The sequence below is a fragment of the Tachypleus tridentatus genome, chromosome 13 (genome assembly GCF_004210375.1).
Source record: "Tachypleus tridentatus isolate NWPU-2018 chromosome 13, ASM421037v1, whole genome shotgun sequence".
NCBI lineage: Eukaryota > Metazoa > Arthropoda > Merostomata > Xiphosura > Limulidae > Tachypleus > Tachypleus tridentatus.
This window is the reverse complement of record NC_134837.1, coordinates 257,847,131-257,870,387: the sequence shown is the minus strand read 5'-3', so window position 1 is coordinate 257,870,387 and position 23,257 is coordinate 257,847,131. Positions and strand designations below refer to the sequence as shown.

At 30.1% G+C, this 23,257-nt stretch overlaps 1 protein-coding gene across 3 annotated transcripts in view; it reads left to right on the top strand.

Moving 5' to 3' along the window:
- LOC143238700 (DNA-dependent protein kinase catalytic subunit-like) overlaps positions 1-23,257 on the top strand; it is a 191,160-nt gene that overhangs the window by 45,427 nt on the left and 122,476 nt on the right. For all 3 annotated transcript variants that reach the window (XR_013020719.1, XM_076479155.1, XM_076479154.1), the window contains exons 20-32: positions 555-785; positions 3,263-3,422; positions 5,386-5,501; positions 8,377-8,575; positions 10,654-10,796; positions 11,146-11,214; positions 11,940-12,047; positions 15,191-15,289; positions 16,351-16,478; positions 19,205-19,299; positions 20,681-20,783; positions 21,504-21,628; positions 22,892-22,961. Coding sequence is in view for 2 of the 3 variants with exons in the window: in XM_076479155.1 (XP_076335270.1) it covers positions 555-785; positions 3,263-3,422; positions 5,386-5,501; positions 8,377-8,575; positions 10,654-10,796; positions 11,146-11,214; positions 11,940-12,047; positions 15,191-15,289; positions 16,351-16,478; positions 19,205-19,299; positions 20,681-20,783; positions 21,504-21,628; positions 22,892-22,961 (1,646 nt within the window). In the remaining variant the exon portion in view is untranslated. The remainder of the gene's footprint in view (positions 1-554; positions 786-3,262; positions 3,423-5,385; positions 5,502-8,376; positions 8,576-10,653; positions 10,797-11,145; positions 11,215-11,939; positions 12,048-15,190; positions 15,290-16,350; positions 16,479-19,204; positions 19,300-20,680; positions 20,784-21,503; positions 21,629-22,891; positions 22,962-23,257) is intronic.

The window sequence follows — 23,257 nt, the reverse complement described above, 5'->3', positions numbered from 1 at the left end:
TGCTCTTCTAAAAGACATATATGTTTCTCATGAAAATACCTGTTAATATCCTTCTAAAAAGGATATCCAAATTACATGATAACCAAGTAATATATTCTAAAGACAGTGTTTGCTTTTTATGAAAACAGCTAATATTGTTCGAGAGAGGATATCTGTTTCACATAAAAACAACTAATATCATTATAAGCAGGATGTCTGATTAAAAAATCAACCAGTTCCTTTCTGTAGAGGGTGTCTGTCTTACATAAAAAGAACTAACAGCATTCTAAACAGGGTGTCTGTTTTACATAAAAACAAGTAATATCATTTCAAAGGTTTTGAATAACAATCAGGTAACACCCTCCTAAAGAGGGTATCTCTTTTCAGGAAGGTGTATGTGTTGTGTAATATTCATATCATATGAAATAAAAAATGAAGGTGCAAGTATCTTGAATATCAGTTATTTTGCTGGAAATACAAGAAACAATAGAATCATGTTCATGACTGTTGTGAATCTGAAAATGGTAGCCACTTCTAAAGTTACATAGATTTTAATTTTTGTTGTTTTTTAACAGAACATCAACACTCTCCTTAGGCCAAAAGAATGTGAATCAATGCAAGTAGACGATCCATTCCAAAATGAACGGATCCTTAGTTTCAAACTGTTTTCAAAGTTTGCGAGAGATGCAGTGATTAGCCTTCAGCAATACAAAGATGATCTTCTGGCATCCTGCTTACATCTTGTGCTGTCTCTTCCTTCTGAAATTGTTTTGTCAGAAATCAGCCACCTTGTTCCTTCTTTAGAGGTAGAATATGTTATAAATACAGTTTCTCTGTTATTTCATAATAAAGTCAAAATTACATTGATTTTAATATAATCTGCCAGTTCCTACTTTTATTTCTCCAAAAGGGAACTAAAGGTTGTCTGGAGGGGTCACCTGTTTTCACCTTTTGCACAACAATACAGTAATGTAATGTCTGTCATTCAATCAGTAGACATTAAAATGATGTCACATAAGGGATGCTTATGTTGAAATTTGTACTTTCATTATGTCAGTGAAATTAAAATGTGCTATGAATGATGATAATTATACAATCTGTAGGCTACAATACAGTATGATATATGAATTTCAAATGCAAGAAATAAAAATATTTCTTAATTTTGGTTTTATTTACCACTGAAATGGTACACTTTCACATACCCTGTGGAAATACACCTGGTAACATATTTTTTAAGTGATAGTGTTAATTTCAGAAATGTAATTGACTTTATGTTATTATTTAGCCCATAATTCAGAACACTGACTTTTTTATGTTGATGAATCTAAAAGTGAAGTTTCTCATTACCAACTTTGATTTAATGTATGTTCATATTGCTCTGAAACAGATTTAGTCATTATTTTAAATTATTTTATCTCTTTGTGATGTAGATTTTACTAACTTATATATTTCCACAATAACCTAGGTGTTATGAAATGTTTAAAAGTATATTGAAATTTTAAAACATCAAATTTAATTGATAACTATATTGTAATTGCTATGAAAGTAATTGTATTTATAATTAATTATTTATTTTCTATATGATAATGAGATAAACATTGAAAAAAATGTTTCAATGCTATTTCTGAATTTTGAAAGTTGAACCTGGAAATCATATCAGTACTTTAGCAACTGAGCTGAAAGGTCAGTTCAAAGGTAAAATAAGGCTCATCTTAGGCCTAATCTCAAGGTCATGATATGACTCCACTTTGTATACCAGTCGTTTTAATTGGTAATTTTATTTTCTGTATTTCTTGTGAACAGGATTCAAACTTACGATCACTCTTACAACAAGTGGGTACTTTATTAAATAAACTAGAGGTTTAACTCACCAGTTGTAGTAGTAAGTTACTTTTAACAACTCAAACTATTGCCAAAAAATACAGTTTATAACTGTTTATTTCTTGTAATTCAGTAAATGCAGCTCCCATATCCATTGGCTCACCAATAATAGTATAAATTGTGTTTGGATATCTATGGTGGACACAATAAAGTTAACCCATTAACAAACAAACAAAAACTTGGTACAACCCCCTAATGGCTCTGCAGTAGGAAATCTGCAGTGCTAAAAATCTAGTTTCAACACCCATGGTGGACGGAGCAGAGATAATCCATTCTACAGCTCTGTGTGTAAAAACAACCAAACTAAGCCTAGCTTGGTGCAAATAAAATATTTTCTTTCTACTATCACAATAATTTTTTTCCATTGACTTAGGAATTTTGTATCTTCTTTTTCCTGTCCATACTCAATTGTATATTATACATAATAGTCTGGCAATCTTATCTGTGAGTCATTACACCTGTGTTGAATGTGTTCTTGAGTCCTTTAATGACATTTACTAGTTGGTAGTATCTGAAGTAGCTTAAACCTGACTTTTACCCAACTTTGTATCATTACATTTTTTCTAAACTCTTTCAGGATTCTGTTTCTTATTCTTTGTCTAAATGTCTTGTTCTATTTGCTTTGTGATACTTTGCTTCACTTATCTTTTGTGATGCTATTTAGGTTTTGTGTGAGACTTTTTTTGGATATATTTTATTTTTAGAGTTTTAAAATTTATTACTTGAGAAGATTTTGCATATTTCCTGTATTTTCATTTTAATCTGATGTAATACTAATAATAAGTTATCACACATTCAACAGTATTTTTACTGTAGACTTTTGATACATAATTGTGACTTCTTTAACTTTTGTTTGTAATCTTACCTCTTGTGAGGGGCTAGATATTGTAAGGTTAGTCTCACTGAAATGACTGCCTGTTATATATGAATAGAGTGATTACTTGTTGAATAAATGGTCATGTGGGTTCCTCAAAGGCAAGTTTGGGAACTTAATTTTTTCATATGAATTATATCTTAATTGTATTGAGGGGGGGATAATATATGTGTGTTCATCCTTTACTTTATTTTCCTCCTTTTTTAAATTGATGTATAATGTTCATAAACTTAGAATAACCTCAGGTACTTTGCAGCACTTTTGCCAACTGAAATTTCTCTGTGCATTTTATTTTTGATATTAAAAGTTTCTTTTTATCATATTATGAAAAGTTGATACTAAAGGATTCATTATTTTAGATTTTTTGTGGATGCTGAATTATGTGCAGCTGTATGAAAATGTTCTTTATTTTGTATGATCAGTGACGTTTGAACCAAGGAGTTCTTGTTTTGTATTACTACATCAAAATAACTTAAGATAAAGTAGACAGTAGATATATTTCAAGTACATTTTGTTTTCAAATTTCAGTGTACCTTTCAGTTAGGAGCTAGTTATCTGCCATTAGCAACTGCAGGATTAGAAGCATTAGAAGTTTGGTCAGTAAAGCTATCTCCAGAAGTCTTAGAGCCTTACTATCCACAGATATTACCTCATTTGAATGCATATCTTGTAGGGAGATCAGCAAGTGGTACGTATGAATACACATATATATTTTTCCATGATGACAAGAACAACTCACTTGAAGTAAAAATATATTCTAAAGACAGATGCTATGGGTATCTTAACACTTCTACGAAAAGTGGGGCCTAATAGTCCCCAGAGCAACTTGAAAGGTTATTAATATTAGGCTAATAATTTTGTATTTAAATGAAATTGAATTTTAATGAAATGAAATTAAATGAAATGTCAATTTCATTTAAATACAAATTTATTAGCCTAATATTAATAACCTTTCAAGTTGCTCTGGGGCCTATTAGGCCCCACTTTTCGTAGGAGTGTTAATAAACGTTTTAACACCCATACCAGCTGTTTTAGAATATATATATATATATATTTTATTTCCATACTCTTGTTACAGTATATATTTACAATTTTTGACTTTAAGTTCTCAGATATATTTATTTACTTTAATGTGTGATATTTTCTAAGGTTACATGTATCTTATGAACCTGAATCAAAGAGAAGTAAGTACTTAATTTTCCATGTCACTTGACATGTGGTAGAAATTAAATAATAACATTCCAAAGAGGGTTTATGTTTTACACAAAGGTAAATGTGTAGTGTCTCTTTCTTACCATATGAAATAATTTTGAATAAATATAGTAGTCATATGATAGGATCAGGAAAATGAAATAAAAATTTCTTTTTGTTTATAGAAGAAATGTTTCATCTAAATTTCTCAAGTCTGTAGTTTTTGCTTTATTACAGCTCTTTCTATCCGTGTCAGAGTTTGGTTTTCGGATTGTAGAACATTTTTTGTAAAGTTGCATAGCACTTATATTATTAACATCTTATTTATAGTAATATTCTTTCTTGTCACTTGAGGCAAATTCTTAGCACTTTTAAGGTTTAATAAAATTATGTTAATATGTGAAAGTCTATAGGTGTAATTTTCCAGATAATTTTGTAGTACATTAATCTTCATTATGAATTATAAGAAGAAAAAGAAAATTAGTAAAATTATGGATTTTTCATAAATTGTTAATAAGATTCCAAAGAATTAGAATCAGACAAGAACTGTTCTCTTCATTATGATTCTTTTATTTGTAAGCTTTTGGCCTTCCTACTGAAGCCTATTGGGCAACAATATACTGAACAATACAACTTTTTTTTACCTGTATTGCTGATGAAGGCTCCAGTTAGAGAGCTAAAAACCAGAATATAATTCTACTTATTAATTTACTTATAAGTCTAAAAAAATAATCTTAAAATGTTAGCTTACAATGTGGCCATTTTCTTAAATTAAAAATGACATTAATATTTAGTAAGTATATCTTTATATCATATTTCTTTTTGAATTTGTAGGAGTGAAAATCTTGTTTAATTTTAAAAATCAGTCACAAATAGTTAACTTCCTAGTTTAAGAATATACAGAAAAGTATTCAATGATCAAAACTTGACGTTATTAAAAATCAAACAACAAACTGCTGAACTGATTGTCATGTACCCTTTTAATAGAATATCCTGGGAAGTGACATAGAAAGCATCAACATTTGGATCTGGCCCTCCTAAGTCAATCCCTATAAGAGTACTTACAGGATAACTAAATAGACTCCTTAATAAAACATAAGCAAACACCAACAATATTAAAACACTTAATAAAAAAGAACACGTAATGAAAAAGGAAAACGTAAAACAAGGGAATTTCTTAAACCTTTTAACATTTTTTAATATTGAATAAACATTAGTTATGTTTCATTTGTTTGTAGCTTTGAAACATCACAGATATCAAGAGTAAAATATGAAAAGTTACTTGTATGTTCTGTACAGAGTATTGTTATTAATCTGAACTTGTTTACTAAAAAGTTGAAAGAATGTATTTTTAACAGTAGACACAAACATATGTGGAGTTATTTTTTGATGACAAAAACCTCAAAACAAAATTTGTTTCTACTGAAGGAAATCTTATTGTAAATTCATTCTCACATTAGATCTTGATGAATCTTTCGAGGTGTCACTTTTGTCCAGGACAGCTTCGAAAAACAAGTATGCAAGAAAATTTCCTGCAAACTTCATGAAAAAAGTTAATAAAGATAACCAGTCAAAGGTGAGGATGAAGATGCATGTTATAATAAGGATTTCAGTGTTATCAATACTTGAGATATAAAAACTTGTTTATACTCTGAAATTAATAGAGTAGCAAACACTTATTTTAGTATACTTTGTTTATCATTTTTATTCTTATTTTTTAATAATTAATTAAAGATTATGTTGTTTTTTATGTTGCTTCACATGTTTGTGAGACAGACTTTATAATAAATTATGTAAAGCCTCTTCTTTAAATAGAAGTAGTATACATTTAAGTTTTTAGTGGTCCTGTTGATTACAGTATGTATTTTCTGATTTTGTTTATCATCGTGTTTGCAATTTTCTTCAGTACTTCTGGTGGTTCTATAGTATTTGTTTTCTTCAGTGGTTCTACTGATTATTATGTATGTATGTGTATTTTTGTTAGACTGATTTTCTTTGCTGATTGTAATGCATATTTTCTACTGTGGTTATAGTTATCATTGTGTGTGTGATTTTTGAAGTTGTTCTGGATGTTATTTAGAATTTCTATTTTTTTCAGTGGTACTACTGATTATACTCCATCTGTTTTCTAAAGTGGTTGTACTGTTATATTGTGTGTCTGTACTATTCAGTGAATCTGGTTATGATAGTGTGTTTTTACTGTGGTTCTATTGATTATTATTGGTGTGTATGTATTTATTTATTTTAGACTGTAGTTTTGCTTATTTGTGTGTTAGTTTCCCTCAAAGATTTTACTGATTATTGGGTATGACTATAAAAACAAACAAAAAATTGGTGTGATAAAAAACAAAAACATTTTTATAATCAAATTAAAATGTTTTCTGGAACCAAAAGGTGGTTATACAGTTCATAAGAGCATCAGTGTTACATTGTAACAAAACAAGACAACATTTTCCACTACATATTATCTTTATTATTATTTTGTTCCACTATTTAATTACAGTTTATATTGAATTTTAAAAAATAATAAATCAGACTTCATTGTTTTACAGCAAATTTAATAATATTTGGACTTGATAGTTTCCTTTCATTAAATTTGGATAACTTTAGAAACTTGAATGTATGAAAGAACTAGGTTTAAGTTGAAGAAATCGCAAATTTCAAAACAATACTTCACCTTTGCACAACACAAAGTTTCTTTCTTGTTGAGTTTATGCATTTCTCCTAAAAGATTGTCAAGTCATCAGGCTTGTGAAACAACTCCCACCTAATGTGAATTTATTGCACTATGGGGTGACATCATCATGTAGCTGAATCTTTCACCAATAGAAATGTGACAAACCTCCATTTGCAGTGACCCTCTCTACATTCACATTTTTGAATCCTAATTTCATTCCTTGACACTGTAGTTCACTGATGTGTTTTTGAGTTTGCTGAGATTTGAAATTTTCTTTAATTTTTCAAATTTCAGACTTTATTGATTTTATTAAAAACTCAACATAAATTCACAATTTAATATGAACATTTTTAAAGTTAATGTGAGTGAATAATAACCTGACACAGACCAAATTAATACCATCTCTGCTGGAAGTTTTTCTTCTCTTGTGGAAGATGTTAAAGCAATCTTCTACCATGTGATGGGGTTCATAATAAAATCAGGACTCGCTGCTCTTGTTCTTTCCACTCTTTTCCCTGAGTTTACCTAGAACTGAAGAGGACGAACTTGAGCACCAATTTTCATATCCATGTTGTGTTATAACTATTCTATTTAGCGAATGACATCTTCAGACTTCCTTTGACTTTTTCACTTTATTTCTCAGGTATGTACTGTTTGTCTTTACATGAGCCTTTCCAAGTGATTTCTTTATATTTTCTCCCTCACTCATCATATTGGTATATATCACTTCTTTTCAGGTTAACCATTTCTCCTGTGGATTTTTGTTGTTGTTATTTTTGCCTAATTGTCTCCTTTTTCTTCCTTTCAGTTATTTACATTCCTTGTTCCAGGACTCCTTGTCTTTGAAGTTACCTTTGCCAGTTTGAGTGATGAGATTCAATACCTGTTACTTTCCTTCCTAAAGTCCCTTTCCTGTCTTTATGAATTTCTCACTATCCTTCCTTGGTACTTTTTCTCCCTTCACCATATATTGGTAACCTTTCTCTGTTCCCCTTCTAGCTAGATCTCTTTCTTGTTTCACCTCATCTACCATTTCTTTTTTTCTGTGATTCCAACCTTTTTAAAAAGTGTATCTTCCTATGTCAAATGTGTCTTTCTTTCATCTTTTTCTAGTATCTTCATTTTGCCCCGTGTTTTCATTCAGGTGATTTTTGTGTGTCCCCAATTTTCTGGTTTTAGCTGCCTGTCATCAATCTCTTTCACCACTTTGATTTTCCCGACTGTCTTAACTCCAACTTCCAGTTCTGTACTTCATCATGGCTCTTCTCATAATCTTGGTCCTATTTCGTGTATATACATGTATACCATCTGTCTTTCATCTCACTTCTACATGTATACCATCTGTCTTTCATCTCACTTCTACATGTATACCATCTGTCTTTCATCTCACTTCCATCCAACTCACTGGCTTAATAGCTGATGGTCACCAATTATTTTTCTCCTCTCCCTTGCCCTCTGATCCCAACCAGTTTTATTTTACCTCCCATGTGGTCCTACATACCTTTATTACCTCAAGGACTGAAGTCTTATCCTGTGGAGCCTAGATATTGGAATATCACAGACAAATTGTTAATCAACTGGAAATTCCTCAATGTTGATATTTTCAATGATCATTCTAATTTATGTGCAGGGAAAAGTGTGATAGCAGTAGTTTGAGGGATTTAAAAATTTCTCTACTGTTATTACCTGTCTAAGTGAGTTAGTAAAAACGTCTATTTTTGATTACAATGCTGAATGCATAACTGAATCCTGAAAACTATTTAAATTGTTTTAGATCCAGGAAACAGAAATAATGGTTTTACGGCTACGCATCTTGAAGTTTTTGGGTTCCATTGGTGGCAAAAACAACAAAGCTCTTTTGGAAAAAATTGAGGAGGAAACGTCTGAAAAAGCCATTTCTTGGGATAACAGAGTACAAGATCACTTGAAGTTTGCTGTACCTTTTGCTGATATGAAACCAGAGATTTGTTTGGGTGAATACTTTGTGTGTTTTTTAAAACAATTGTTAGAGAAGAGTTGTAGAAGAAAATTCAGTAAAAATTCTGTATTAAATGAATCACACTATAAAAAACAGTATTATCTGCTGTTTGCTTTTCAAACTAATTAGTAGATTAAAATGTTCACAATCATTATATCTTATATTTTTTCAATGTAAACTATTATATACATTCTAAGGAGTAATTTAAAACATTTTCCAAGAATGTTATTCTATTTCATAATATAACTTTACAGAATTATAGCAGTGTCTTTGAAAAGTTAGTTTTTCTTTTACAAATCAGGGCCAAGCATAGCATTAAAGGTCATGGATCTAATGGTCAGTGTTCTTCGTCCTATTACCTCTTCTCTCCCTAAGAGCCAGTAGTGAGGGTTATTGACAAATTGGCTTCCATTTAGTACATTAATTCAGAGTTAGGAAAGGCTGTGTAGATAGCCCTTGTGTAGCTTTGCATAAATATCAAGGACAAATTACTTGTTCACCCTAATTCCATTTAAATCGGTGTTTAAGGTACAGTTTTAAAATACTGCATTGTCTTTGTATAGTTGTTTTTCTTTGATAATATTTTGTATTTATTTCTTATGAGAGAATATGTTCAAAACTCAGTTAATTTATTTTGACAGATGAATGATTTTTTTAATTGCCATGTATAGTTTTGTGAGAATGATTGATCACTTATTTGATTTTCTGTTAAATTTATATTTTGTTAAAAAGAAATTAATTGATTATTTTCAGTAATGATTTGTTGTCATTGGTTCTGAGGACACATATTTAATGTTATTATTTAATCTACAGTAGGATGGTTTGTTATAATTATGTCATAGTTGAAGAAATACCCATGTTTCTTTAATCTTTTAACTTAAAGAGATAAACATTATCAAAATTCTCAGAATATTTCAGTTATACATGAATTTGTGATGTGCAGAATTTTGTTGTGTATAGAGAAGTTAGTTTTGAGAAATAGCATCCCTGGCAGTTACACACATTACTATGTTTCTGTAATGTTTATATACTTGTGGATAGAGTTATTTTGATTCTTTACTCTGTGTTTTCATTAACATAGCATCAAGATCTTTCTTATTTTAACTCATGCGACAACCCTTAAGAAATGTGTCCCTGTTTGTTCAAGTATGCAGTGGTTAATCACCTCAGTTTAGAGGCAGAATTTCCTTGGAGTAACTTAAGAATTCACAGATCTTCTCTTGTCATCTAAGAAAACACTGTCTGAGACTTCTTGCACTTAGTAGTTTTGATTTTTGTTTTTCACATTGTTTTCATTTCACCCATAATCTGTTATTCAGCTCAGTCAGGTTAGAAATTTAGTTTTTCTCTGACCCATCTGATATTGGTGTTTTTAACTTTAACAAAAGATTTATAAATTATTATAGTTGTCATATTTATGAATTTCGTGATAAAGTGTGATTTTGACTCTTAAACAAAAGGTTTCTTACTCAAAAAATAAAGAGTTAACTCTTATACATCTAATGCATCTTATAGTTAGAATATTATTAATAAATGTTATGGATGTGTAGGGATTATTTTCTTGATATGTTTATAGCTACATGAACACTGTGAATGTTACTCTTGCTTTATATCACAATTTATTTTTAAGATGCACCTGAAGCTCTTGAAAAAAACATTTTATCTTTCAGATTTTCAGTAATAACTTGCACACTTTAGATACAAGTTATGCAGATGTTTATTAACTCACTACCTTTCTATAAGATTCACTAGCTTATCAATAGGTATAGAAGAAAGTGATATTGGATGATTGATGAGTGAGGAAGATCATAAAGAACAGTATGAAAATACAGTTAAAGCGATTATTGTTTGTACTATTAAAGTTAGGTTAGGCATAGAATATTGAGAAACGTTTGCTGTAGTGTGATACTTTAAAGTGTGAAAACTAAACAAACGTATTTGACATTAAGATATTATTATTATTATATATGCTCTCTCCTTTTTTTTTTTACTAGTTTTTATTCAAGCAATTTATCAAAATACTAACAGTTTTACATACTTGATTTGGTTTTCAAAGTCTCATTTTATTTGTAGATAATTTTCTTCCCCAAGTGGTTCATTTGGCATGCAACGCTAGTGACCGTCAGACAAAAGTTGCTGCATGTGAACTTTTTCATGCCCTAGTTATTTACATGATAGGAATAAGTGTCCAGCAACCAAAGGAATGGCAGAAAAAGGTGCATATGTTACTGATAGAACTAATGAACAAGAGTTAACAGATTTTATGAGTAATGGATTTTAATTGAGTTTTATATTTTAAAATACATTTATCATATAAGATGAAAGAAGTCTGGTAATTTTATGATCTTGTAATAATTCTTCATCTCTTAAACAATATTTTGAATATTAGAAATGAAATGCATAGCATTTTGGGTTTATAAAAATCTGTATGAATTTTGTGTATGAGTAAAACAGCTTTTGAAATATCACTTGTCTTATTTTAGTTTTTGTTTTGAACTTTGTTATAAAATATAGAAATTATTATTTTGACTACAAGATATATTTGAAAGTACTTTTTTTCTACAGTATCCTATGACTAAACTCTATCAGCGGGTTTTTCCAGCTTTGCTGAAATTAGCATGTGATGTGGACCAGGTATTATTTTACCATTTTCACTTAGTTTATAAACTATGCAGTAAATTAAGAGATGATACAGAATTTTGCCATGTACCCACTATTGAGCTAATATCTGAAGAACAAAATATCATATGCAAAAAGAATGAGCTAACTTAAGAAGTAAATATAATTTGTCAACTTTATGAAGTTTGTTTTTTTTGTTTTATTTTCATCTATCACTGAGATTTGGCATAATTTTTCAAACTAAATTTGTTCTTCATGACAGAAAATTCACCAAGAACGAAATCATTATAAATTTGTCATTTTATATTCTAAGACTAGATATTACTAACTGGTTAGCATGCTAGATTATTTACACAAGGGTTCATGGTTTGCATCCCATAGCCACAAAAAAAAAAAAAATGTTCTTGAATGCATTATAAGGATGATGGTCAAATCTTGCTATTTGTTATTAGGAAAAAGATAATGTTAAATAGCTGATTTCTCACTAGTCTGTCAGCTCAAAAGTAGATATTACTAGCACAGATTACCCTTGTGTAGTTTTTTGTGAATATCCAAACCAAAACAAATCTATTTGCATTTTAAACATGTGTTTATAACTTTGATTTTTTGCCATTACAGAAGTATATATTTATTTTTTAATTTTAGTAAGATTATTATTTTTGTACAGAACATTTTATTCTTGCTTTATTTTTTCCCTTTTTTTTATTACCAATTATATAAATATTCTATGAATGTTATAGGTGGCTAGACAACTTTTTGAACCTCTTTGTTACCAAGTAATTCATTGGTTTACAAATAACAGAGGTTTAATGAGTGAAGAAACTATGACACTTCTTCAGGCTTTGTGGGTAAGAAATGTTTTATTTCATGTTTATATTTTGCAGTAAGAATATTCATAATGTTCTAGAGTATTTCTTTTTGTAAGTAATTATATTTAACATATGTAGGTTTTAATATTACCCAAGAATAGCAATTATATTTCATGAAAACCGATTTGAGAAAAGAGCTTTAAAAGGTAGTCCAAATTACTGAAACATTGTAGTCAACAACATATCTAATTTACAAACTACTCTTTGGTGATTACAAGTTTGTTTTCTTTTTGCTACTAATAATGCTACATGTGGGATACTTGGCATCAATCCTTTTTCCAGAAATCATGACAGATTGTGATTTCCTGACTTTAGTATTGTTTTCTTTTTTTCGTGCCCAGGATGTGTGTGTGTGTCTTTTTTTAAAAATCAAATTGGGTTTTATTTTCATCCCTTTAACTAATGAGAAAAATGTTGAGTGCATGTTATAGGTGGAAACAAAACATCTAGTGTTAGTAGGCTTAATCCAAGATTGCCTTGTCTGTTTCTGTGTTTACACTCCACTGAAATTGATACATATAAAGCTCCCTTATCTAGCTGGTTGATGAACAGCTGGTCATTTGCAAAATGTCTCTTGATGACAAAGGTATCTGATCATTTAAGAAAGGCACAAACCTCTTAAGGTTCAGTAGTGGATGATTGAAAAGAATCACCATGAAGGAAAACTTTGTATTTTTTGCCATTTAACTTAACAGTGTGTGTTTTTCACCCATTTGTGTATTGGACACTAAATTTTTGCATGAAGTCATATGGCTGTAGCTTGTATTGAACACAGATGTGATTTGGGGAAACTTAGAAAGTTCCTGAAAATGTTTTCAATAATCAGAGAATTCTGTTACATTTGATAACAATCACAAAGGTATTAAATGTTTTCAATAATCAGAGACTTCTGTTACATTTGATAACAATCACAAAGGTATTAAATGTTTTCAATAATCAGAGAATTCTGTTACATTTGATAACAATCACAAAGGTATTAAATGTTTTCAATAATCAGAGAATTCTGTTACATTTGATAACAATCACAAAGGTATTAAATGTTTTCAGTAATCAGAGAATTCTGTTACATTTGATAACAATCACAAAGGTATTAAATGTTTTCAATAATCAGAGAATTCTGTTACATTTGATAACAATCACAAAGGTATTAAATGTTTTCAATAATCAGAGAATTCTGTTACATTTGATAACAATCACAAAGGTATTAAATGTTTTCAATAATCAGAGAATTCTGTTACATTTGATAACAATCACAAAGGTATTAAATGTTTTCAGTAATCAGAGAATTCTGTTACATTTGATAACAATCACAAAGGTATTAAATGTTTTCAGTAATCAGAGAATTTGTTACATTTGATAACAATCACAAAGGTATTAAATGTCATAGATTCTGAAATTATTTTCAATCTTATAAACTGTTTAATTTTTACATTAATCAAAGAAATCTGATTGTGTATTGCAGTACAGAATTTATAAATCTTGCAAAGTATTACATTCATTTATGACATTTATGTTTAACATATGTTAAGTTTAAGAGCTTGATATTAAAAAATAAAAACATGTTTATTTTATATCAACTTTTATGACATCTTTGGACTGAAATGCAGGTCCTAGGTTCTATTCCACAAATTTCATAACATTATTGGAAAGCACTACAACTAACTTTTATGTGTTACTGATCTAATACATTTCCTGCCATTACATCATCATGGCCCTTTATTGACTAAATTATACCGGAAAAAGAGCTGTCATCATGAAGAGAAATTCCAACATGCATCGGTATATTTCTAAGGCAATCGTCTGTGCCCAAACATATGTATTATTCCATATCTGCCTTTAAAATACTTGGTTTGTAAATTATTGTTGTGGAAACCAACTTATACAAGTATTGTTTGAATGTTTCATGAAATGATGAATTTATATAGTAACCGATCCGTAATTTTATTCCTTGGAACGTAAGCTAATGTAGCAAAATTTCATGATTTAAATCTCAGTCTAACAATAAATAATGTTAATAATTAGTGCTCTAAAACAGCCCAGAATTTGCTATGGAACTTCTGGGGATCATTCGCTGAGACTTGGGACCAATGAAAAGTTTCATTTATATTCTTTATAACCTTTTTCATTCAGCTAAATATTTCAACAAATTAAAAAAGGTTGCAGTAGAAAACTTAAAAACTAAGAACAGATACTTCTTAGTTGAATGGAGACATTCTAAGATTGTGATAGTAAAATATTGGGTATGGTTGTTTTGAATAAAGGAAATATTTAAACAGCTAAATCGTAGTAGGTATCAGATCTACAGTTTAATGATATTTTGTAGAAAGTGTGATACTATCTAAGAATGGAAATAGTATTTGATACCTTTTTCCAGAATGAAATATTGATATATATATAGATCATAAAGATGTGTTCAGATTGGGGAATTTATAATTTCTGATACTTGACTATATTTTTTACTCAACAACATTAGAAAATAGTGTAATATGGATGAATTTGAGGCACAAGTAACATCCAGAAAGAGACTTACATCAATAGTACCTCAGCAGTGGTAAGCATAGATGAACATCTTGTAATAGATGTGAAGGTCAATGAACAAAACTGTATTTGTTCTTCAGGCAACAGTACACAACATAACCAAGAAGGATCTCTAACTGGAAGTAAGGTCAACAGGATATGCTTTCACTAAGATAAGGCTTCCAGTCATACCTCACATTCAACTGTTGCATACTTTAAGCAGCCGGAAAATCAAACTCGAATTTATGGTATTTCTTAAGAAGACATGTTGCCTATAGATTAGAATGCAGTCAAACTGTTTAGCTGTCATTCTTATACTAAAGATGAACTATGTAAAATCTACAAGAAAGAGTGGTGTGCTTTGGACATGACAGCCTTTATAATCTATGTAACAGCCTTTTGTAATAAAAGATAGTTTGCTGGGCTCTTGTAAAGATGCTCAGTCATGAGATAAGCATCACTGAACATTTCAACAGGGAATGTAACAATATGGTGAGACTTCAGAATTAGTTTAAGGTAATAAAAGTAACCCTCTGTGCAAGTTATTTGTTTGTATATGTATTTTATATCATAATAATCTAAACTGTTTTTCATATTACTTCTAGGATGCTATCACTGAGCGAGAAGATGCTTTGATAAGAGACTTCGGTGGAAAATGCCTCAAAGAATTTGTTTTGTGGTCAATAAAGCAAACAACTCCCAAGGTAAGACATGTTCATTTTTTCTTTTTTTGAATTGTAATTTGCTTTCATATTGCGCACTCACTTTTTAATATAATAGAATAAGAAAGCACATCATGTGATGCTTTTGTCTTGTTTACCAGAAGACTATAAGTTTAGGAAACTAGCATGAAAAATGCTATTCTGATAAAGGGTTCACCCTAATTATTCACAAAGACTCCAGTGCACTGACCAAGCTCCTTCACTATCCCCAGCTACTTCTGTAGTTATCCTAAGGGGATTCTATACCCAAAAATAAAGAAGAATTCATTCCTTGTTATTTGAGCACTTGTAACACTTTTGGTTTTCTTAAACCTTATCATTTCGGGGTAATCTTTTTAGCACATTTTAGCTCCCTCATACTTCCTTTGTTTAGAGGCTATGTGTTACAGATAATGAAACCCCTTGGGCTATTCTGAAGCCACTTTATTAAGTTTGATCCTGCTAGCTGTAAAACTGTGGGAGGAGTTGGTGGACAAGCAATCAATTTTACATAAAATGTGAATTGATATAGGTTACTGAAATACGTTTATCATGTCTTGTGGCAATGAATGAAAGCAATAATAATTTTATCCACAGACAAGTTGTGTGAGCCTTAATAACAACTGTTGTTTCTTGAGTGCTTTGTGAGAAATGATCTTTATTTTACTCTTAAAATCATAATTTGTTAAAATGTTTAAAACACGTTCTGAATATTTATTTCAAGCATTATTGTAAGTATAAAGATTTCTTGTAATTCAGCTTTAATAATTGTATGTTTGGGACTCACCTAAACCTGTTAAGCTGGCCAAAGCTGTGAAATAGAACGTGACAGTAGTATGGTCTGTTGAGAATGTTTTACTATTCAGTGATAAACAAAGGCCAAGGAAAGAGTAAAATACTTAAGTATGTATAATGTTGTATCTTGTTTCAAAATATAAGAACATTCCATTCTAAATTAAAGCAGTGGTGAATTGTCTAGTATACTGTCTTGTTCACAACAGTTCACATAATTCACACACTGAAGATTTGTTATTTATAATGTTTTGTTGTCTTATATAAAACAGGAACAAGAAAAAAGTCCGGTAAACATTAAGGCATTGATGAAACGTCTTTACAGCTACTGCCTTCACCCAAATTCATCCAAGCGTCTCGGAGCAGCATTGGCATTCAACCATATGTATGCAATATTGAGGTAAGCCTGTTGAATCTGAGCCTGTATGTTATACATCTATATCAGTGTTAAAAGAAATCATGCAAATGTTTCTTTAATAATTGATGAAAGTACCAGAACATTTTAATATCATAATTAAATTTTCTTCAATAGGATTTTTTTGGTAGAGCTCATAACTACTTCATTTATCACCACTTCTATTAAAGTAGGTTTGACTGATGAGGAAATTTGTGTATGTGAGTGTGGCAGAAATTTAAATTATGAATTCTGCCAATGGGATAAATTTTTTGTTTTGCTTAGAATTTAACAAAAGTTTTATATTTTAGTCACTATTTAGTACTATTTATATCTTTGTTGAAGCAGGTATCATAAAGGGGTGAAAAAAATGGTGAATACAAAATGTTAAAAATGTTTTTTTCATGAAAATGCATGGTATTGATCAGTCAAAGCTATAAAAGTCAAAATTATTATCGTGAAATCTCACTCGTTTTGTGACTTTTGTTTCGCTTTCTCATGATCTAGTTTTGAATATATTGTTCTTTGCAGATTCTTCATCAAGCATTAGCACGTAAATAGTAGATTGCTAAAAACTGATAAAATCATGTTCTTTGCTTCAACGTTAAATTCAACACTGTGTATTGACTTGTAAATGTGAGGTTTCAACTTATCTATTGATGAGTTGTTAATGTGAGATATTTTGTAAACTTAATTTTTGTGAAGTGTTTGTCATATTTGATGCCCTTAATATGTTTTTTGTTTGTTTCTCAAAACTGTTCATCTTTTTACGAATAAAATAGTTTTTCATTTGGAAATGATTGTTGCTTAGGTCTAAATGTATCATTAGAAGTAGTGCTAACACGTTTTCCGGTTAGTGTGTACTTTGTGGAAGCTGCAACTTCCACTATTCTAATAAAACATTTTCAGCAACATTAAACTATCAAAGAAGACAATATTTTTATTTTTACTTTGACAGTTTTAAAACTTTTCATCACTCATTTTCAAATTATGAACTATGTGTTTATGTTTATAGCTACTCAAGTGCTATCTGCTCTAGCTGTCCCTAATTTAGCAGTGTAAGACTACTCATCACCACCCACCATCTATTGTTGGACTACTCTTTTACCAATGAATAGTGGGATTGACCATCACATTATAATGCCCCCATGACTGAAAGGGCGAGTAAGTTTGGTATGACGGGGAATCGAACCTGCAACCCTCAGATTACAAGTCCTATGAACCAACTAGAAAACACGTTAAATTCACATTTATATTGCTGTTATATATTCTACTGCACAAATACACATTTGTTTTGGTGTATTTTTGTATTTGATCTTTTGTATTTGCAATGCATTCTTCTGGCTTCTGTTAAAATCTTTAAATTGTTTCACTTGGACCTTTGTATTAATATATCTCCTTAGCTTACTTCTTCACAGATTAATAAAAATAAACAACCATATTTGATTCATTCAATAATGGTTAAGTGTTAGTTGAAAGAGGAATACATTGTCAACAGGCTGTTATTCGAAATTTTTATCATGCAGGTACATCCTTTGTTATATACTAAAGATTAGGTAGTGTTTTTGTCCACCTCAAATAGATTATATACATGTACATCAGCATATTTATAACTAACTATTGGTTTTAAAAAAAAATGTTATATGATACATCACATCTCAGGTTGTTGTGATTTCAATCATTTTACACATGTGTGCATAATTTGTCTAAAAATAATTTAATAAAACTGCAATATTTACTTCTAAAAGTTACAAACAATTAATATTTACCAATGTTAAGGCTGTACTGGTTTCATTTACTTGTTTTTTGTTGCATTGGTACTCATGAGCAAAGAGTTATTTACAAAGTAAACTTGAATGCTACAAGATTTTCTGTGGAACATAAGGCTGTATAGAATTTGTCTTGGATAAATAGCATTAAAGTTGTGTTTTAGTCTTCTGTTTATAAAACAAAATAACTACCTTGGACAAAAGCATTAGATTAACTTGTGTGAATATTTACTGGAAAACAAACAAAATATCCATACTAGAAAAGTAAAAATATAGAGGGCTTGATTTAACAAATAAGATGAGTTCAGATTACTGAAAATTGAATTATGCAAACAGAATTGGCCTTATCTAATGTGGGACCCTTGGTGAAAGGCCTGGTTCAGAGCTTATCATGTTATTTAGCAATTCAAAAAAAACTTGAGGGCAATTGTACAACAGAATGATGTGGTACATCTATAAACTACGTCCACTCTGTAGTTTTGGAATTGTTACTTCATCTTTAAGAACCATATAAAAATATTTATGCTGTCCCTTGTATTGAGGCAGCTGCCTTGTTTTAAGTCTAGCTCTGGATTTAGGGCATTTGAATTTTCTGTGGTACATGAAGTCCTGTTTTTTGTAATGATCATTGTATTTATAACTTTTAAGTAAATGTAATCTGGTAACTGAACTCGTATGAAAATTCCCATTGCTTTTATGGCTAATTATTCTTTGAACAGATGTTGGCCAAAAACTTTGACAGTAACACTAAACATTGTGCAATATTTAAAAATTAAGCATTCACACTTGTACATCACCATTTAATGTGAATGTTGTATTAACTTGAACAACTCCAGCTGTTCCCAATTTGTTGGATGTAGTTGTTATTACTCATTTTAAAAATATAATATATTATTAATTTACAAGTAATGACAAAAGTAGTTGCTGGTTGTATTTACAATTTGACTCATTTATGATTTGTAGAGAAGAAGAACAACTTGTCAACATGTTTATTTTGGAAACTCTTGTACATTTTGTTAACAGTTTGGCAATTGCCCACAAGGATGAAAAATCTTTAGGTGAGTAAATAATGTTATGATAGCCTTAAAAAGATAGGCTAAGTTCAGCCTAAAGATTAGGATGTAGAGCTGCTGATAGAAGAGTTCAGGGTTTGATACATAAAGACTTAAAATTATTTACGTTTTTAGCTATTGGTTTATTAAAAAGTCAATTATTTGGTTCAAAGAGTTGAATACTCTCACGTTGTAATAGGTGTTGCTTACTGGTGCTTTCCTTCTTCTTAGTAGTACAGAATACAACTATCCAAGAAAATAGTAGCTCATCACCTTGACCAGGCAGCCTGTAGAAAGTTACACCTAGGACTGAACTTAGCACTTGACCTTAACTGGGTTTAATATATATTTAATATATTTATTTTGGAAACTCTTGTACATTTTGTTAACAGTTTGGCAATTGCCCACAAGGATGAAAAATCTTTAGGTGAGTAAATAATGTTATGATAGCCTTAAAAAGATAGGCTAAGTTCAGCCTAAAGATTAGGATGTAGAGCTGCTGATAGAAGAGTTCAGGGTTTGATACATGAAGACTTAAAATTATTTAGGTTTTTAGCTATTGGTTTATTAAAAAGTCAATTATTTGGTTCAAAGAGTTGAATACTCTCACGTTGTAATAGGTGTTGCTTACTGGTGCTTTCCTTCTTCTTAGTAGTACAGAATACAACTATCCAAGAAAATAGTAGCTAATCACCTTGACCAGGCAGCCTGTAGAAAGTTACACCTAGGACTGAACTTAGCACTTGACCTTAACTGGGTTTAATATATTCCTAATTAGAACTTAAAAAACAATAACATCAAATGTTTTGTGGATAGGGCCTATAGAAGAGTAAAGTATGTGAATATATTATGAGTTTGACCGAACAGCTAAGGATTATGAGGATTGCACAGTTAGTTGTGATTTATAAATGTTAAAGTTAAACTTCTAAAAATATACTGATACACACAGAATCAATCTTAGTCTGTGTGTGTGTGTACTCTAGTTGGCAAGATACAAAGTTCAGGGCTGAGAATACCTTTAAGAAAAGCAATTGATACAGGTAGAACCAGTCAATATTTGAACTATATGTTTACGTTTTACTACCAGTTACAAAACATTGTTAAATATGATAAACAGATGTGTGTGTGTTATTAATGCTGTTTCAATAAAATGTGAACATATATTGGATTGTTCACAAGTAAAATTTAAAATTCCTTCAGTGCATAAAGAAAGAAAGCAATAAATACATGTTGTAATAGAATCCTATTGTTTTTGGGACACTCTGTATTTTATGGGAAGACTCTGCAGTATACTTATCTCCTTCATGTTAACTCGTGTGACTCAGTTTTTATAAACTTTTTATGTACAAGTTTTAGTCTGAATTCATGAACTGTATGGTTTTTACAGGTACTCAGGAACAATGTAAACAAACACTTGATCATGTTGAGCGTATCTTGAGAGTAAGGGCTGAACTTTTGAACAAACCCAACAAACAACGTCGTCAGCCACAGTAGGTGTTTGTTTTCTGTTTAACATCAATTTCACTGTGCAAAAGTATGTAATTTTCAAATTAATAAAAAGTAGTTGTTGTTTTTTAATATGCTCAGCATTTTTTGTTTTGTGGGTAAGTAAGTTCCATTTTGTAGATGTTTCAACATGTATTTTATGATCAGTTAATATTTCACTGATGTCATAAATGTTTATAATTTTCGTCTTTCTTCAAGCAGGTTTAAAGCTAACTATGTTTAGAATTCTTATTTTCACACTTCAGTGTATGTAATGCACATTTGAGCCTTAGGCAGTATGTAAATAAATGATCTATATCTTTAGATGAATGTTTTATTTCACATACATTAATATATTTTGGTTTTACTTTTCTTTTAGCTATGTTAAATCTTGTAAGAAGCTGTGTAACCCTTGTTAATAGTGTAAAACAGACACTTTGGAATATAATAAAATGAATATTTTCTTTATCTGGAGGTAAGAGTGACTTTTTTTTTCAATAGTATTTCTCATTTGGTATAGGTTTTGTTACCTAATTTGACCTGTGTGTGTTTCATGTCATAAATTCAATTAAGAAACATTTCTAAATTAAGTTGCAGAGCTGAATATTTCAAAATCACTGGTGGAATGCAAGTGTAAAGGTAGGTATATCTGAAAAATCATGCCAATTACTATTCCAGTTTTATATTATTACGAAACGAGTTTACATTTTGCTTGCATGTTACAGTTGTCTTGAAGGATCAACGCTGTCAGCAGCTGTTCTGTGGTTGGTGCAGCAGTGTGGTAAGCCTCAGACAGAATGTCGTCACAAATGTATGGAACTGGTATTCAAACTAGCACCTTGTCTACCTGGTTTGTAAATATTTCAGAATAATGAAGCATTGAATTGAGAAATTAACTTGGCTTTTAATTCTAATTTTATTTCAAAACTATGTAATATGTGTGGTTAAAACTTATTTCTTGATTGGAGTTAAATACTATGTTTTTTTGTGTTTTTTTTCAACGAATGAAAATCACCTGCCTTTGAAGTATGCTTTGAAGTTTTATTGGAAGACTTAAAAATTGTGTGCAAGTTTAACAGTTTTAATTTTCTAGCTCAGTAAACTCATTTGTTAAAAGTATTTAGATAAGATAAAATTTTTCTTTAAGTTACAGCAGTGTGTAAGACGTTTAGAGTTGTCTGTTACCATTTACTTTACATTTTACCTGTTATGTACAGAAATCATAAGAAATTTGATAGAAAAAATGTTCATATATTCTTACTTCCTTGTAAATTTCTGAGTTTAATGGAAAAAAAAACATAGTAGTGCTTATTCATGTCTCCTAATTACTCAACAGTATGTCTGAAGGTTTATAATGCTAAAAACTAGGTTTCAGTAACCATGGTGGGCACAAAAGAGATAGCCCATTGAGTGTCCTTGTGCTTAACAGTAGAAAAAATGATACAAATGCACATACTAGTCTTCCATCATGCTTTCAATAGAATAATTGATTAACCTAATCTTGAGTGTAGCCTCTTGAAGCAGGGTACCTTTTAGAGCCAAATTTTATGGGATCTATATATATATATATATATATCAGCACATGTTAATTTGATTTCAATTATTTTAAGTGGCTGGTTTTAAATTTCTGGAGGAACTACTAATCTCCTGCTTGGTAGATTATCTGAAAAAATATTTTGATTTGATAAAAAACAGCTGATATCACTCTTTCATATTCACACCCTAAGGAACTAAACTTATATGAACCATTTTATATGTAGTTTTAAACTTAGGTTTGTACTATGTTGTAAGTCTGTTGAGACAAGAATATTAGGAATTAAAGTCCAAAAAAGTCCATACATTTTCAAATTTTTTGTCGTTCCATCACTGGAATCCAAGATTCCATCAGATTCAAGAATCTCTGTTTTCTAAGAGATACTATAGTGTGAGAGTAAAAAAAAATGATGACAAGAAAAATGGGAAAAATGTTTGTGTGTATGTTGTCATTCTTCTTCCATTTATATTCATATACAGTTTTGACCTTAGAACATTTGTACATTTGATATTTTGAGAATGTGTAAGAGGCTTGATTGTATACAAAGATAAAATGTAATTTATATTTTTTTCTTATAAGGGACGTACACTACACAAGAGTACTTTCATCATTTGCTAAAGACAAAGGGTCCACAGTTTTTTATTAACAGGTATAAGTTCATGCTGCTAAATGTATTATACATATGCTATTTTTCTAAGTTTAACCAAATTATTTAAGAAATGATATAATGTGTGCTTTATGTCTAAGGAAAAAGAAAACATGTTAAGATGATAAGATGAAGTGCTAATGGTTTGCATAATTATTTTTAAGAATGATCATGAATCGTCTTGAAAAGTTTTGATATTTTTCATATAGATCATATAGACTTTGGACATAAGTGGATTTTTGAAACTTTTAAGTCACTCAAGAAAACCACAGGACACTGTAAATCTAGGTTTTTGTTTG